The sequence below is a fragment of the Ostrea edulis genome, chromosome 2 (genome assembly GCF_947568905.1).
Source record: "Ostrea edulis chromosome 2, xbOstEdul1.1, whole genome shotgun sequence".
NCBI classification, from domain to species: Eukaryota; Metazoa; Mollusca; class Bivalvia; order Ostreida; family Ostreidae; genus Ostrea; species Ostrea edulis.
The window spans coordinates 60,670,784-60,689,850 of NC_079165.1; the positions used below are offsets into that span (position 1 = coordinate 60,670,784).

The 19,067-nt window shown below is 36.4% G+C and overlaps 1 protein-coding gene across 1 annotated transcript; it reads left to right on the forward strand.

Annotated features, from left to right (window-relative positions):
* Nucleotides 1-6,144: 6,144 nt before the first annotated feature.
* Nucleotides 6,145-8,230, forward strand: LOC125681448 (BTB/POZ domain-containing protein KCTD12-like). Its single transcript, XM_048921552.2, has one exon. The coding sequence runs from the start codon at nucleotides 7,008-7,010 to the stop codon at nucleotides 7,797-7,799; it is 792 nt and encodes a 263-aa protein (XP_048777509.2). The 5' UTR covers nucleotides 6,145-7,007; the 3' UTR covers nucleotides 7,800-8,230.
* The last annotated feature ends 10,837 nt before the right edge of the window (nucleotides 8,231-19,067 follow it).

The following is a 19,067-nucleotide window of genomic DNA, read 5'->3' on the forward strand; positions in this document are numbered from 1 at the left end:
ATAGACATAGATCTTTACAATGTGACAGGTAAGGTCATTCTTTCAAAACAAAGATGTCTTTTTTGTTTCCTAGTTTTTTAAAGTAGAAATGGGAATCATAGAACAAATAAGACAATCACGTGATGATTCTGTTTATTGTTGTGTTAATAGTTCCATCGTAATTTCCTACTGCTAACTCGTATATTCATAGTAAATACCAATTGTTGTCCCAAAATGACCCTTTGTCATGCAATGTATGCCAGTTCGCCACACTATTGCTGGAAAAAGCCTGATGACAGAGAAATCTTGCTGGTTAGCGGAATGAATTTTTCTTACTGCTCCTACAATACGTCATTTAGATCAATGAATAGTAATTGTACCCGTATTTATAGATTTTAACTGATGGATCAATATTGGTAAGCATGCCATGCTAATCACAAACATATCCGTATCGAAAACATTCTCAAAAATAAAACCACTACACTCTTCTTGCTATGGGGGATTTTATTTAGTTAAATTATAAATTGTATGTACAAAGTATACATATATCAAGTTTATTGTATATTATATGTACAAAGTGTATAAATATATTAAGTTCGTTATATAGTATATGTACAAAGTGGACTGCCCAAAACCCAGGTTAAAGTTAAGCTCTGGTTAAATCCCTTATCAACATTTGATTAGTATAGTTCTGTTGCTCAAACTTTAGCCACTGGTTTAATAAGATTATATACTGATTATTTTCCCTTAACCGCTGGTTAACGTTAGCATACCTACGACCTGTGCTAATATAACTCTGTTAGTGTATAAAGTCCTGATAATTATTGTTTTTACATTTCGCATTTTTTACAGTGATTCAGCAACGCCCGCATTATTTTAAGTTACGTCAATGCAATGTAGAAATCTCGTATTCGTGTAATCCTGGAGAAATAAAATGTGATGAAATAAAACTCCAAGGACTTTGCAACAGACGCTAAGAAAACCTAAAAAAAAAATTAACTATTAAAATAAATGATATTCCATAATGTGATTGTGTTATTGGTAATCCCCAAATAATACAGTTCATTATAAAGAATGTAATATTGGTCATTTTATGTTAACTAGTTTAGTGCTTGTGACGTTTTAGCAACACTAATAATGTAATCTGTAGCTATGGTTATACCCTTTATTCAGACAATAACACAACACAATGTTTAATATACATGTACTATTAAGGTGTATACATGTTGAAAGACGTCTTTCATAGCGATAAGCTCAAACACCATGATTCCTTAGTCATGCCTATCAACATGCAGTATCTGTAGTGTTCGCGATCCCAAATTATGTTTCAATATTTCATGTTTACGTTTTAGTACAACCAATTTTGGTTTTTATAATATGTAGTCCATGTGACAATAAAAGTCATAGATATTCGGTGAAAATGAAAATATTGAAAATTTTGATTTCTATAAGGATATACAATCACCAATAATAACATTCCAAGCCATTCAGGGTCTTTCAAGGCAAGTGGATATGTAGATGATTAGATTTCTACACTTACATTTGATGTCGGAGACATGTACCTATTTATAGTACCTACTGTGTGACAGAGTTACCTTCTGTTTAGGGCTTGCGGACAGCACATTAATTGGATCTGGAAAAGCCTTTTGCTTTGTTCAAATATACTTGTACCTTTTACTCTCATGCCCGTCTCCTAGTCTGTTGGACTTATTATAATACCGATTAATATGAGTCAGCACGAAGACCATTATTAAATCAAGATGGACATTGAAGGAGATTGCGGTCATCATCTATTGGGCTCGTGTGAAGATCAACAGATCAACAAAGTATATGAGCCTTATGTTAAAGAAGGGAAGATTGAGCGGAGAAGTTCAAAATGGGGAAAGGGATCATCCGATCAGTCTCGGAAAATCGGTTCAGTGCTTACAAAAGTACTTTGATAACTCGCTGATAAACAAGCAGAATGTGATACCAGCAAGCAATTGGAAAACTATCACAGAAAATAGCTAGGTTTGGTGGCTTGATTATGGTGGCTTGTTTGTACAATGACGTCTTTTCGTTATTTTGGACCACAAAGACGATAAAGGGGCGTTTCGCCTCAAAATAAGAAAAAGACGGCAAGATCACAGAACGAAATGACTTCAAAATCTAGGCGAAAAGATGATATATTCAATCTAGAATTTATCAACTTGATATCAGGAACTCGATATGTCTCTATTTTAACAATAAAACGACTTTTTTTTAGCTCAATAAGTCGTAACCTTTATGCACTGAACGACATATTTTTCTCGAATTGGTTGTAGATAAATCAACATGATGACTTGTAACTTATCGCCGAAAATAAGCCATTAAAATGATTTACACGACTTTGGAAAAATGACATTTGATGTAAGTCGCCAAAAATATCGACAATATGCCAATTATATATTATATATATATATATATATATGATTATTCAATGTCCCTGATTCGATACACAAGAGCATGTTCTGCGTATGATCAGTTTTTAAATCAAGGCAGACTACTGGCAAATAAGTTGATGTTCCAAGCGTTTCAACAGTCTCGTTTAGGGTCATCAATTCGCAAATTCTATGTTCTTTATAACGATCTAATTGATATTTTACACCTTTACAATATCCGAGATTGTCCAGCGTAGAAGACAACCAGTAACTAAAGAAATAAATATCAAAAGAATCCTACCTCAAATCAATAAGACATCTCACTGTTTCTCACTATACGTCTTTGAAAATTGTAACATTTTCTCGTATTTTCATTTTGTCGTCTTTTCGTTATTTTGTAACGAATTGACGACAAAATGCTAACTGTCATTCTGTCGTCTTTTCGCCCAAAAATAATGATAGGTCTACAACTGCACAAACGAGCAGCTTTACAAACGTGCGTATCCAGGGAAATACACAAGGCATAGCTTTACCAGTAAGGTGTTCTTCCACGAGTTCTACGGCCTCTTCCTGTATATGACGTGCCATTAACTTGCCGTTTCCACGAGCTTTAGTAGTGTTGGTCTGTACAGTACGAGTCAAACTACAATTACCCTATCATCAATCGTGGAGGGGTTTAAGGTCATCAAGGTCAGACGGTTCCTGATGCTGAGAGACAGCAAAGACGTCAAGGTATGAAATGCAAGAGTGAATATCAACACTGACAGAAAAAGGTTAGCCAAGAACAGTGCAAAAAGCAAACTCACGTCTAAGGCATGGTGATATGGTAGGCAGTGTAGCGTTAGACAGGCAAGGGCTGTGTGTAAGATCAACCGTAAGATGAGGTACCGTGTCATATGTAGAAAAGAAACAGTTGGTACAGAAGAAGGTTTGTAAAATGGTGGGGCATACAAGAATGGTAAAGGCGGTCGGCATGAAGAAGCAAGGAAATGGCTTGACTGGAGCTCAATGAAAAGGTGAAAATAAAGAACAGTGATCAATCTCATAACTCCTATAAGTAATACAAATTACGAGTTGAGCAAACACAAACCCCTGGATATACCAGAAGTGGGATCAGGTGCTTAGGTGGAGTAAGCATACCTTGTCGACCGATCACACCAGCCGTAAGCCTTATATCTTGATCAGGTAAATGGAGAAATCCGTAATCAAAATCAGTGTGTAAAGAACGGCCTAACAATTGGTATGAAACATGTCAGACAGATTTTGACCCAATGACGAAGTTGTATTGGAAAACAAGATCGTCCTAACGACCATAGAATTCGCGAAATGCTGACTTTAAACAAGACGGTTGAAACCCCTGTAACATCAACTTGTTTTTCAGTAGCTTGTCTCGATTTAAAAACAAGAGATACTGTGAGCAATGCTCATAAGAATACCCCCGCTTACCCCAATCTCCCAAAGGGTGTTGTTAATAGGTATAAATTACCTCTTTTCTGAGTGTAAAAATATGGTATGCCTTTGTAGAAGAAAATGGATATAGTCCGAACACAAATCCATGGCATAAACCTATAATTTTGACCTTGAGATAAAAGGTCAAGGTCATAAAGAGGTCATGAATGTACATGGCACATAGTCTCATGGTGATACATCCATGTCTTATGGTATGACTATGTCAAAACCCTATAATCAATTTTGACCTTGAGGTCAAAGTTCAAGGTCATATAGAGGTCATGAAGGTACCCGACACATCGCCTTATGGTGATACACTCATGTGTCAAATATGGTATGCCTATGTCAAAGAACAAAGAAGTCATGGCCCTGACACGAATCCATTGTTAAAACCTTTAATTTTGACCTTGAGGTCAAGGTCATATGGAGGTCATGAAGGTACATGACACATCGTCTCATGGTGATGCACTCATGTGGTACATGTATGTCTATGTCAAAGAACAAAGAAGTTATGGCCCGGACACGAATCCATTGTAAAAAAAAACACCTTTAATTTTGACCTTAAAGTCAAGGTCATATAGAGGTCATGAAGGTACTCGACACATCGTCTCATGGTGATCCACCAGTGTGCCAAATATGGTATGCCTAAGTCAAAGAACAAAGAAGTTATGGCCCGGACACGAATCTGCACAGACAGACAGACAGACGGACGGACGGACGGATAGACAGACAGACAGAGTAATTCCTATATACCCCCCTGAACTTCGTTCGGGGGGTATAAAAAACCTGACCATACGTAGAACAAGCTCTTTTGTATCGAATCAGTAAAGGACATAATCGTGGAATTGCGTATTGAATCAATAGAAGAAATTATCATGGAATGATATCTAGAGCCCAGGTGATTGCAAGTCTAACGTAAGCCTGTGTTGCCCACTCCAACCAATCTTACAACATGGGGAATGACAGACGATTTAGACTGCAAAATTTGTAATACATTAGCCAGCTTAGAACACATCCTGACTTCATGTTCAGTAGCTTTGATACATGGTCGATGCACGTGGATGCTTGACAAAACTCTATCTGTGTTTTTGCAGATGAATTGGAAAGGAAAAGAAAGAACCCAAAGAGGGACAAAAGAGGTGTTCAGTTTGTGAACTTTACCAGGGTTGGCGAGCAGAAATTTGGCGGTTTTGTGGACGGAGGTGGACTGTTCAGTATCGCCAGAAATAGGCAGTTGCAAGCAGATATCATGGGTCATAAGTCACAAGAAATAACAGCTTCCAAGCAGAGGTAGGATATTGTTATTTGGTCTCCTTTCTCTGGGCAGGTTATTTTGCTGGAATTGACAGTGCTGTAGTATGTTATATTACATGAAGCCTACGAGCGGACGCTGAACAAGGACCAGGATTTTGTGCAATCCATGTCGGGGATTTACGGGTTGTCGGGGATTTACGGTTTGACTGGTGTGGAAAGACCGTTACTCATCAGACGACTGTGCAGGGAGGCAGAAATGGTATACATGTCGTTATGGAAATGTAAACGATAAGTGCAGCGGAAAGTGCAACACTAAAATATTTTTGTATGGACATTTGAAATCATAATTAAAGTATTGCAGAAGAGACACAATTAAACAAAGGTGAAGAGTTGAGTGACTCCGTGTTTAGACCTGATAACCAGTCAGCTCACCCCTGGAAGTTGTAGTGGACAGTGCCGAAACAACCTACGAAGGAGGATCCACTTGATGCGGGATTCTTCCATACCACCATGATGAAAGAATGAAAACATGCACATTTGACATTCCTGTATTTTCTATGCCTCAAATGTACACTAATTACCGCAAATTATGTTTCCATAGAGTCTTTACTTAAAAACAAATTTCATCGTTTTCGTATTCTTAGAGTTTTATAAATATAAATATCAAAACACAACCTTCATTTATCCAACGATTAAGAGAGGATGTGAAGTAGAAGAAAGGAATAATAGCGGTCATACAAGTTGTGCTACACCATTGTAACCATTAAATGCTGTGCCACATTAGTGATCGTGTTCATTGTTATTCAGAGGATCCGGACTTTACTGTACTAAGTTTACTGTACTAATCTCTCACCCGTCTGAAATGTTTAATCTTTGTCAGTCAGACAAATCTGATAATTAATCTCAATAACACCAGTTTGTGTCAAAATAAATCTCAGCTTAATCAACGTACACATGTACACGTATATACTATATATTTAGAATCAAACTGAAAAATACTATGCTATGGGAAAGCGTTAATTTCCCCCCGTGCGTTGTTCTTGTATGTCCGTGTTTATTCTCAACACCGGAAATAAGAAATATTTCAGTAATCTTGACTCAGGAAAGTTGCTCTCCTATGAAACACGGAAGATAGGTCGTGTAAGCACGCTATACAGTGGATTATAGAGATTTTTCTTGAGAGGCTTTTAAATATTTTGTTTCTCTTTGCTTGAGATTTCATCACACATCCAGTAGGAAATGTAAACACGGGAAAGCTCACAGTGCTTTGTAACAACATTCACTGATTTTTATTCTGCTGCTGAAATCGATTAACAATCTTTATTTATTGATTGGTAGAAGTAAAATAATCCGTGAAGAAGGGGAAAGGAGCGAATCTTCTGTGAATATGCATTATATATTGTGAGTGATTGACATTTTACATTGATACTTAGCAGGGACCTACTCTATCAATACTTTAATTTGATTGGACGGCGGCCCAGTCAAAACTGTAGTCTTGGATACGCGAGAATCTGTATTAACATATCTATAATTGCGTCGCGCTGGCAAATATACATTTGAAATGTGAATGTTTTCTGCTGATTGCAGCAGCATCTGTAAATGTGCTATCCAGAAATATTTTAAAATCTGGACATTTTTAAAAACATTTTGTCAATCACGGAAGAAATTATACGGTGGACTTTGTGCATTTATAAATATCTTCCGGAAAATACTCAAAGGTGAAGAATAAGGCGAGGAATAAAACTATATTGAATGAGTCGTTAAAGATAATTGGTGGCGAAAATCAACGGTATATAGGTTTTCAATCATACTATTGGCCGTTTCATTCTAACACTGAGTTTGTGACCAGCTGCGTGTGTTCTAAGTAGAATTGATTTTCCTTGATTCAATGAAGAAATAGTGTTCATCTTTACGTATACATACATCATGTCTGATTCGACAGAGTCCTTTCCGGATATATTGGAGCTAAACGTTGGTGGAGTGTTCTATACTACGTCTTTAGCCACCGTCAAAAAAGAAGGCGACTCACTGCTGGGACAGATATTCAATGGCAGTTCCAAGGTCAAAGTTGTAAAGGACTCGAAAGGTAAATACTTCATTGACAGAGATGGCGTTTTATTCAGATATGTTCTTGACTATCTCAGAAACCAGAAAATTGTCCTACCGGAAAATTTTCACGAAAAAGAAAGACTGAAACAAGAGGCTGAATATTACCAGCTGCCCAATTTAGTGAAGATGCTGCATTCGGCTATCATGTCCCCACCAAAACTGGGACAACTTCAACACAGTAAAGTTCCACCCATCAGTAATAGTAATTCTCTTTCACCTGTTAGCATGGAGGGAAAGATACCAGGTTATATAACCGTTGGATACAGGGGAACGTTTGCATTTGGTCGAGACGGATTAGCAGACGTCAAATTCCGTAAAATGAGTCGAATAATCATCTGCGGAAAGGTTTCCATTTGCCGCGAAGTATTCAAGGATACTTTGAACGAAAGTCGAGATCCTGACCGAGGTGAATCGGATAGATACACTGTCCGCTTTTTCTTGAAACACAATTACTTGGAGCAAGCTTTTGACATGTTGGCTGAAGAAGGGTTCAGGCTGATGGGAACCTGCGGCTCTGGCACAAACAATGCTGGGGAGGTCAAGGCCGGGATGGACACCGAGGAGGCACGGTGGCAGCACTACAATGAGTTTATCTTTGAAAGAAGGTAGAATGTGTTTTGAAATCTTTCCTTTTTTCTGTTATGAAGTGTCATCGAAAATTGTATGTCTATCGTGATTTGGTTTCTACATTGAACAAAACACTTTGTGTGCGAATGGAATGGCCGTGTTTTAAATCTCGCTGGACACTTTGGAAGTGGTGACTGAGTTTTAATAGTACCGACTGTTGGATGCATTTAGCCTCTGCTCTCTATGGTAGATTCATGATAATCAGACAAAAGCCTTTTATGTCTGTTAATTAAAACGTCAACGTGTTAGATTTATCTTGACAAATCTGGCCTTTTTTGTCAATAATATAAATTCATTGTACATAACCTGTTCATATATTCGATGATACATAAAAAAGTTGTCGGTTTATTATATGCACGAGATTGTAAGGGAACATAGATCGTATTGGAAAATAAAGTACCTTGATATGTAAATTTGGTATCGATTCTTTTTGTCATGATACATTGTAGCTTCGAAGCTCTATGATTTTCTTAGATAAGCACTATTCTAGACCCTATGCATGTTAATTATTGTGAAACTACGAATTCAGATAGAAGTTCTACGCATGTATGGAAAGATCAATACCGGCCTATTGTTTGGCAAAATCCTTATTATATTCGTCCCCAAATGCTAACGAATTGATATTTTTAAAAGCATTAAAGTTTCATCTAGCGCTGAAAATAGTCAATACTAGTCGAGATCATTACTTTCATGAAAGTTCGCCCTATAACGGATGCACGTGTCTATACATTATGCACATTTACCACTTTCATGCCAACTTTTCAAGGAAATCTTAGTTTTGTTGGAATTTAAGTGGAAAATTGGCGAAATTGATGGAGGTGGTCTTTGAGATTTTACCGATAGCATGATTTGTAAATAAATTTCGGGGGGGGGGGGGGGATTGTGCACATAGTTTGATTTCCATTTTGTTCACAGATAAGAGGGATTACGTTGTATAATTTATATATAATTGTGTTCTTAACAACATGATAGATAAAGAATATGTTTGTATCAGCAGTTCTTATAAACTTGAACTGAAACACATGTCTGTGTTTTCTAACATTTTCGCTTTGCCACAGCAGGGAGACTTAATAAGATTTCACACCTGTTGGTAAAAAGCAGTTTTTTCCCCGCAAAACATCAAGCATAGTGCAATTAACACGTTTTAAAGCACTTCATACGTTGGTAAAGAACCCACTAAAGATTGTATATCTTATACTTTGTATTTATGTCTCAGGGGGAAAAGCCAACGTACACGGAAATACTGCGACGAAACAGAACTAAGACTGTACATATAAAAAACAAAGCTATCACCACAAGCAACAATGGACAGTTTAACTAGCAGGAAATTTGTTTTTTACATAATGTCCCTGTTATTATATAATTTAATAAAAGTATCGAAGTAAAGTCACGGAAGATACATATCTGCTGATTTTATAAAAAAAAACCAAACACCAACTGGCTGATCTTGGATATGAGCTCAGATCAGACAAAAATATTCCTGTATGTTCATTTCTCTATACTATAGATTGAAATTCTCTGAAATCCATGTATAATTCAATCTTCTTTTCATTACTTATAACAGTAAGTTCAGAGAGGACTTGTGGTCTCTGTGACGTAACACATTTAGTGCATTCAGAAAATCCCACGGAGTCATATTAATTGAATTTACAAACTTCTTTTAGATGTTTTGGAAACTTATGAAGGATTGCTTGATGTGCAAACTGTGCCTTTCAACCTCCTTTAAATCAAATTTCGAGAGAAAAAAAATCAGGGAAGTTCGCATACACACAAGATTTTGTTTGTTTTCTTTTTTTTTTTTTTTTTTTTTTTAAAAGAAATTAAACGATACAACATTGATATCATAACATACACAGAATATGTTTCCTAGGACAATCAGATTCTCGAAATGTTTGCCCGTGTCGGAATCAGTCATTTACTATGTACACAATTGCTGGGCTTAGGCTAATGGACAAGGTGATAGGCAAACTCGCTAGAGGCAGAAAGCAGTATCTGTTAAATCGATAATAATCATCTATCATTCTTTAAACTTAATTACATTGCATTTTTATTAAAATATGCACAAATCGTTTAATAAATTTCGAATATACTTGCGGTGTTGTATAGAAAAAAATACCATATCAATACAATGATTTCATCTGTAGTGAAATCAAATTCCCTATGACCACAGTTGCGTTCTGTTGTATATTGATTAGTTCATTAGATAACAAGAGAACAAATAAGTTATTTGTGACCCCAGATAAGCTTTTAGATACCCTTGATGTTATTCCTCTGAATTTTCCACTACGTTCGAAAATATAAATGATATATACTGCCTCGCATTGACAATTGCATTCCTTTTCGTCATGCTTAAAAAAAAAAGCCACTTTGTGGATAATGATAATGATTATTGATAAAGGCAACATTACTCTCCCTAATTTGTTATCAACAGAAAATGATTTGATATAGAAAAGCAGCAGATTTTATTACTTCACGATGATAACTTTTATTTCTATCTCACTGGCCCCTATTTGTTCTGAACTCCGAGACGTCTGGACGCATACTTCGGGGTTTGGTACACTGACAAGCGGAGGCTGCTTATTTCTGCTCCTGTGAATATCGATCTGCTTGCACAAATTAATTATACGGAAACAACAAATTTTCTCACATGAAACTCATTTTGTGCATCACAGATTTTCTTAATGACAGGCGAAAAAAGAAGACGAAACCCCGCGATCAGCAGTGCATTATTGATGGGAGACAATTAGACAAGGTGAGCCCCGCACCGGGTTACCAAGGTGTCGTCATGCACGAAACAATCTCCCAAAAAAGTATAAGCAGTGTACAGGCTCTTCACTGATGAACAAGAAATAGATTTGATCGTAAACATGCATACATAGTTATAATGGTAAATACAGCACCCAGTCTCATTTAAAGAGATATCACTATGAAGATGGACACGCATTGTTCATTTTTCAAAATGGAGATTACATAGTCACACTTATGAATACATTGTTATAAAAATGAAGATTAATAGTCTCGCTTATATAAATTCAAATGTTATCAAGTCATACAAACGAATACACTGTTATAAAAATAAAGATTCAATAGTCACATGGAAATAAATACCTTGTTATTAAAAGTCATACATATACATACACTGCTGTAAAAATGAAGATTAAAAAATATCATTTTCCGAAACGATCACAAAGTCGCACGACAATACATTGTTATTAACATGAAGATTGAAAAATCACACGACTGCATTCATTTGTTATTAACACGAAGATTAAAAACTGCACAGAAACACTTTGTTATCGAAATGGAGAAATATTTGGAGGAAGTTAGTACTGACAGTAGCATACAGAAGGAGATGTGTCATAATGGGAGAGAGAGAAAAAACCAAACCAACAAAAACATAACTTCCTTGCTCGAGGGAAGTAGCTGTTTTGTCACCCTCTTATTAAAGTGTTTAAAATATTTAAACAACATAGCTTTACATTTTGACATTTGCACCTCTTAATCAAAGCATGTGGGCACAGGGACATGAAACTGTTATCTTGCAGTTTCCGGAGCCAGGGACGAGTAATGTACGACGCGACCTTGACAAGTCATCAATTTATATAAAAGCAGAAATGACTGTCGTTTGGCAAATAATGACGTATCTGTAAGAAAAATGATGTAGGCAATAGATTAGCGAGAAAACAACGAATCCAATATTGATGCCAGCGCTCACATTTCCCCGGAAAATTCGATCATATATTATTATTCATGGACGAAGTTACTTTCAGATTTTTGCAGTTTCTGACACTTTTGGGAGAAGCAATGTCGAAGTGACATGAAAACGTTTCACAGTATTAAACCATTTTGCACGTTAAGAAATCAATACTGTAATAATTTTTATCCCGTGCAGTGCCGTTCAGCGCATCATATTGTTTTAGTTGGAAGAAAAACAATTGATCTCGAGGCTAATAATCCCATCAGCCATTTTCACCCTTTATATATCATTATTAAACTGCGAGAACGGCATTTGATTTAAGTCTTTTATATATGTATATAAATATAACACTTTTAAGAGTATAGTTTGAAGTGTAAATCAGCTGACTGACGAAAGTACATAATCGACAGAGACATTAAGTCAGTTTTGGGTAATGTCGGATTCGTGAACTTTATAATAGTAGGGTAATTGGTTATAATATTGTAAAAACCACAGCTTTACAGGACATTCCGAACATATTACATAAGAGTGACTGGTGGATGGAATGTTGGGAAATAAAAATTAAACCGATCCCTAAATTTTTAATGTTAATGCGGGATGTGAATGCATTCATACTTCACCATTAGCAAACTCCTGTAACGGGATGTTTGTAGCATTAGTAGGAGTTTGCCTAGATATACAATAAAGGTTATGCAGGTAATTTGCTTTGATGTCATTGTGGCATAAGTTCACGTGCATAATTCATCGAAAACAAAACCAATACCGCATCTGTAGAACTGCGAAAATAATCAAATATTTAACATGGAAACCGATACATTGAGTCTTTAGCCACGCATCAATTGTCTCTCCCTGTGTAATGACACAATGGGGGGATACCTCCCCTTTCATTAAATTACCACGTAATTGGTTGTGTGATTTACTACTTCAGAAAGCAATTTGAAGGACTAATATAGTACCAAAGATCTGGCAATGTACGAGAGACGTGCTTAAAAAAAACTAGAGACAGTCCCAGTGAGTGACGTCAGGGAATGCGACGAGAGAAATACCTGTTAGAGGTAGAAATAATGCAAATGTTCTTTGATATCTTATTGGCGAGTATTGTATGCTTCTAGAAGACTACAATCTGTCACACAATGAATGATTGAATGTATGTATTACTAAAGCTGATGAAACGGTATATCCACACAAAATCGCCAATTCAAGCCACTTCGGTATATTTTAACAATATTTAACACACAACAACCTTTTAACCAAAACAGAAACCATTGACAGTAGGTACATGTAGTCATTCTCAGGACAGACCACAACTGCCGAAAGCGTATCAATGCTCAAGCAGAACAGACAACCAGAGAACAGAATATTTGAAAAGAAAAATATGTTTGTGAAACACTATTCCGCTGATGAATCACTTTCCTCCAAACGTGGCTAAGTGTCATGGTGGCAAATCCTGGTCATGAATATTTGGTTCAACAAATATCTTGGTAAGTTCGAAATAATGACAACGGTAAAGTCGTGCTCAGGCGGACAATCATTCCTAAAACCATATACCTCTAGCCTTCCATCCCGAGGCATAAAAACTATCGGTATCTATGCTATAAAAGAACCCACCAATCATTTGTGAAGGGTTTCAGGTCACTAGCTGCCAGTGCAGCATAACCCAACCTTGTTAAAGATAATATACTCACAGGAGAGAATCAGCGGAAATTATATTGGTTTTCAGAGCACCGGAGCATGTAGAATATAAATCATAAGTTGTGACATTTACAACTTTGTATATGTTGTGTATTTGTTTGGTTTGCATGGGTAATGCTACATTCAGAATAAAGTAGTGTGGTGATATCGTAACATTTACATACACACGTATTTTGCATGCAATATCATCTTCGACATCTAAGACATGACAGGCAAAACAAAGGAACTTGTTTTTGAAACAAGTCTGTTGAGCTGGAGAACAGTCAAGGATGATGAAGCCGATTTTAAAGCAAGAACAACTGATTTATAAACAATGATGTCAAAGTATTACAATCTAAGATGGTTCCAGACGAATATAAGAACAACACGGATCTCTTTTTTCGGGTTTAAAGCCAAACATTTAGACAAGTTGTGTAATTTACGTAAATAGGATTAGTTTACATCAACCAGAAAAACAAATAGTATGCAAATCAAGATGACTATGTATACATTTACATGCATTGATTAAGCTGATTACAGCAAGACGTTAGACTCAAGAATTGAAATCCAGTGACCATGTTCATGAATTATCTAAGACTAAGATATGTCTCAAACTTCTTCTTACGACACATCTTAGTCCTAAGAAAGTTTCTTGAAGTCGTCCTAACTAACAATCCATCTTAACAAAAGTTGCCAAAAGACAACATAGCTCACAGAAAAGAGTGACTCTAATTACCCTATCCCCCTTGGTTCAAAGATATGGGTTATAATTTTTAAAAAGTAAGTCAAATTCAAGGTCATTGTGTCAAAAGTCGTACCAAATGAAAGGCCTCGTCATAAGGAGTCTATATGTAATATATAAAAGCCCTGTCCCCCTTGGTTTAAAAGATATAGCTAAAGTTAAAGTTTTTCTCTGGAAGGATGACACCGCTGCCAACACAAGGGTCATGGGCAATAGCTCGGACATTTGTCCCTGCGAGCTAAAAATTGTCTTAATTCTAAGTCATCCAAAAAGCTGTCTTATCCTATATTATACAATTTACCTTATCGAATGTAATTCATTACCGTGATTTCTCAAGCTGTGGGATTTTGTTTGTAGAGTTATATAGGGAAGTGTATATTTCAACTTTTGGACATCGTAGAAAATGTACACGTCCCTTTTTTGGAATTCTATATCTTTCTATCTCTATCTATATTATATATATATTTATATATATATATATATGTGTGTGTGTGTGTGTGTGTGTGTGTGTGTGTGTGTGTGTGTGTGAACTTAGCTAAAACATATATCAACCCATGCATCCATATTTTTTTTTATCAAGTGTTCTTGAGAGGGATTTTAACTTTAAGATACTTTCACACCCACAGTAGAGCTTCGTGAGAGTTTTCTTTCGGCTAAGTTTGAAAACACTTATAGTATGTCAGACACTTATACGGAAACTGTAGTGATTGGTTGTTTGTATATTGTTTTACGTCCCACTCGAGAATTTTTCATTCATATGGAGACGTCACCATTATCAATGATTTAGGTCTTTGCTGGGCGCATACGGCCTTTGAGTAGGGAGGGATCTTTATCGTGCCACACCTGCTGTGACACGAGGTCTCGATTTTTGTGGTCTCATCCGAAGGACCGCTCCATCTAGTCGCCTCTTAAGACAAGCAAGGGACACAGAGGACCTATTCTAACCCGGATCCGCGGGGCTTTGGGGAAAGAAAACAAAACATCTGCATTCTACTTCTTGAGGTCAAAGACTAAGATTAATTTGTATGTTATTTTACATGTTCGTTATAATATAGAAACGTCACCAGCTGTAGGTGTAGGGTGACCCATGTATGGCGCTTAGGGTCGTAGCAATGACGTTGTTTTATCGTGGTAACAGCCACTTTGACACAGCACCAACGTTTATAAGGTCATATTTGAAAGACCTGTGACTTTCACTTCTAATGCTGGGCATCGTACCAGAATCGTTTCTAAATGTATATTTTTGAAATATTGTACCAAGAAAGCAGATAATTTATACTTTTTGAGAAAAAGATTTTGGGGATCAGTTTCATATATATTATGACTTGTTCAGCTCATAGTGAATGAAGAAAATCGTATCTACCTTATAAACAAACAAAGAGACCTTGCACAAACGTCTTGAAATTGTTTAATTTATTTCCATGTAAAAAGATGTTCATTACATGTTATCAGTAATCTTATAAAATTTATTGACAGAATTCACAAGAGTCACTTCTCCAAATGAAAACAATATAAACTGCTCACTCTTGCATTGCATTTTTTGTTTAACATTGTATGTATATCTTCTCTATGTTGTTTTGAGCAATATGAGAATAAATTGATTGAATACGCAAATTTTGAGATGCGTCCAAGTTATTTCCCTTTAGAGAACTCTCGTACATATTAAGGCGCGATACAGTTTGTTTACTTGCGGGAATGGGACAAATACCAATAATTGCATAAATGTGCGCAGAAGTTTCTTATACGCTTGATTGATACACAAAATACGTATTCAGAGAGTACTTAAATACATGAAATTCTTAATATATCACGTTATTTCCTTGCTCGTACATACCATATTTAGGATATTACTTACAAATATGACATTCTTTTTATGTTTTCACTTTAGTAAAAACTATCTTTCTATAATATTGTGTACCTTCTACATTTACAGAAGCTGCTTTTCAGATATATATTACTGTCTTCCTCATGGGCTGTAGGTCCACTCTGTCCCACTTAGGCATTCAAAGTATCACTGAATACACCTCCTACACAGAAGAGCTATTTCGAAATTGGTTTATTGGTTGCGAAGCTAAGGTTCTAACCACTTGGCCGACTGGTTTAAGGACTTAGTACGACATTTAGTGTTTGTGAAAGGTGAAGATAGCGAACAGTGATCAATCTCGTATCTCCAATAAGCAATACAAAATAGAGAGTTGGGCAAATTCGAAAATTGTTGTTGAAGTTCCAGCGAGGATATTTCACTCCAATCACCAACTGTAGATAAAAAGCCACAAAATTAGGCATATTCTTTGAACTCAAACCAATGCAACGATGGTTTGTGTGTGTATGTGTGTTAACGTATACCGTGACACGGGGCCTCATTATTAAAAATCTCATTTGGTTTCTTTTACTACCCTATCTATTGAAGGTATTTCGTGAGGGACGTTGAACAATATACAGCCAATCACTCTATTGAAGGTGAAAATGTGCTGTCGATTTGTTCGTTTAGTTTACGTCACGTCGATATTTTTCACTCATATTGAGACGTCACCAGCTGTAGGTGAAGTACCACAAATTTAGACCTATGCTTCGCGCTCAGGGCCGTAGCAGTGAGGGTTTTTAGTCCCTTACCGACGAAGTCGAAGGGGACTTAGGGTTTGCGCTCCGTCCGTCTGTCTGTCCATCAGTCCAGTTTTCCACACTTTTTTTCCCATGTTCTTGCAGATATTTATTTTATATTTGGTACATTGCTTTGCCATAACAAGTTACAGATCAAGTTCGAGTTTCGTCTCAGTCTGTTGATTTTTGGGTCACATGAGTAAACTCAGGTGACCTATTGCAATTGGTTTTCGTCCGTCGTGCGTTAACAATTGAACATTTTTAACTTCTTCTTAATAACTACCAGTCCAATTCTTTTCAAATTTGGTATGAAGCATCACTGGGACAAGGGGGACATAAATTCATTCCAATTCTTTTCCAATTTGGTATGTAACATATTTAGAACAAGGGGAACATAAATTGTAAATTTCAGGATTCCTGCACCCCTGGGGCCCTAGGGGCGGGGCAAAAACTGCCCCAAAATGACAAATTTTCAAAAATCTTCTTCTCAAGAACCACACACATATAAGAAAAACTAAATGCATAGTAATGTAGAGCAGGAAGGCCTCTACCAAAATTGTAAATTTCATAATCCCCGGGGTAGGGGTTCTGACCCCAGGGCGGGGCCAATATTGTTATATAGTGTTTATGTGGAAAACACTTAAATTACATCTTCTTTAATGCTATTGATACTAAATTGAAAGTAAATAGATATTTAGAAAGAACAGGTAGTCCTTTACCAAAATTGTAAATTTGATGATCCCAGGGGTAGGGGTTTCGGTATCAGGGTGAGGCCAAAATGGTCAGTTATGAAATGTGTGAACAATAAACATTATTAACTTCTTGATAACTATCATTCCAATTCTTTTCAAATTTTGGTATGATAGTTGGAACAAAGGAAACATAAATCGTAAATTTCAGGATTCTTGCACCCCTGGGGCCTATGGGAAAGAGCAAACACTGCCCCCAAATGACAAATTTTCAAAAATCTTCTTCTCAATGACCACCCAAATGTAAGAAAAACTAAATGCATTGTGATGTAGAGCAGGAAGGCCTCTACCAAAATTGTAAATTTCATGATCCCCGGGGTAGGGGTTCTGACCCCAGGGCGGGGCCAAACTTGTTATATAGTGTTTATGTGTAAAACTCTTAAATGACATTTTCTTTAGTGCTTTATATACTAAATGGATAGAGCAGGTAGTCTTTTACCAAAACTGTAAATTTGATTTTCCCCAGAGTAAGAGTTTTGACCCCAGGGTGGGGCCAAACTTAGTATATATAGTATTTATGTATAAGTTTGCTGATACTGTATAAAATATAAGTGCATACTTAGAAATAGCAGAAAAGGATGTACAAAAAATGGTGAATTTCATAACCCAGGGTTATGACTTTAGGATGAGTCCAAATTAGTCATATATTTTGATGTTTTAATGTTAATACACCTATTATTTAAAGCCTTTCATCAGTGTATGCACTTTTGAGGGCAGTGAAGTTTTAAGAACACATCTTGTTTTATAGTGTTGCTGAACATTAGAATTTAGCTTAGATATTCAGAACAGGAATTGTTTTCTAGATTTCATAGTCCATGGAAGTAGTGATACTTTTTCACTCGTATTCAGGTGACCGATAAGGCTGTGGGCCTCTTGTTTCACTAAGTTATGGCCCTTGGACTTAGAAAAATAGCATGAATGATCAGTTTTCCGGACTTCTTTTTTTACGTGCTTGCAGATATTCATTTGATATTTGGTACATTGCTTTGCTATAACAAGTTACAGATCAAGTTCGAGTTTCGTCTCGCTCCGTTAATTTTTCACTAAGTTATGGCCCTTGGACTTAGAAAAATAGCATGCATTATTAGTTTTCCGGACTTTTTTTTTATGTACTTGCAGATATTCATTTGATACATTGCTTTGCTATAACAAGTTACATATCAAATTCGAGTTTCGTCTTGGTCCATTGATTTTTCGTTAAGTTATGGCCCTTGGACTTAAACAAATTACATGAATTATCAGTTTTCTGGATTTTTTTTAATGTGCTTGCAGATATTCATTTGATATTCAGTATATCATGATGATTGCTTTGCCTTTAGAAGTTACAGATCGATTTTAAAGTTTTCATTGTCTAGTCTTTGTACCTGAATAGTAGTTGATTTCCAACCATTCCTATCTTGGTTTCCCAATCTTCCCTTTTACCATAACCTTGGTCTCATAAAGAACTTTGAATATTGATGCAGTCCAATAATTTTTGCATCCGGTAGGAGACTATGTATTGCTATGCAATACTCTCAGAATCCGAAAGACCTGTGATTCTCATGAAGCAATCACTACCTAATGTTGGGTTTGACGCTGCAATGGAAAGAGCGGGGCTCAAACTCACAACCTCCCGGTTACGAAGCGAACGATCTACCACTGAGCTACAGCGACCGGTCTGTGCTGACGTTATCGACATTCACAATGTATATGCATCAACTTCGCTAGCCAAGGGTTCTGATGCGCTACTTTCATATTTAACCAGATTTAATGGTAATTTTGTGTCCTCGGTAAATTAATTTTAATAGACT

Coding starts and splice junctions, on each gene's coding strand:
- LOC125681448 (XM_048921552.2), top strand. CDS start 7,008: ATGTCTGATTCGACAGAGTCCTTTCCGGATATATTGGAGCTAAACGTT.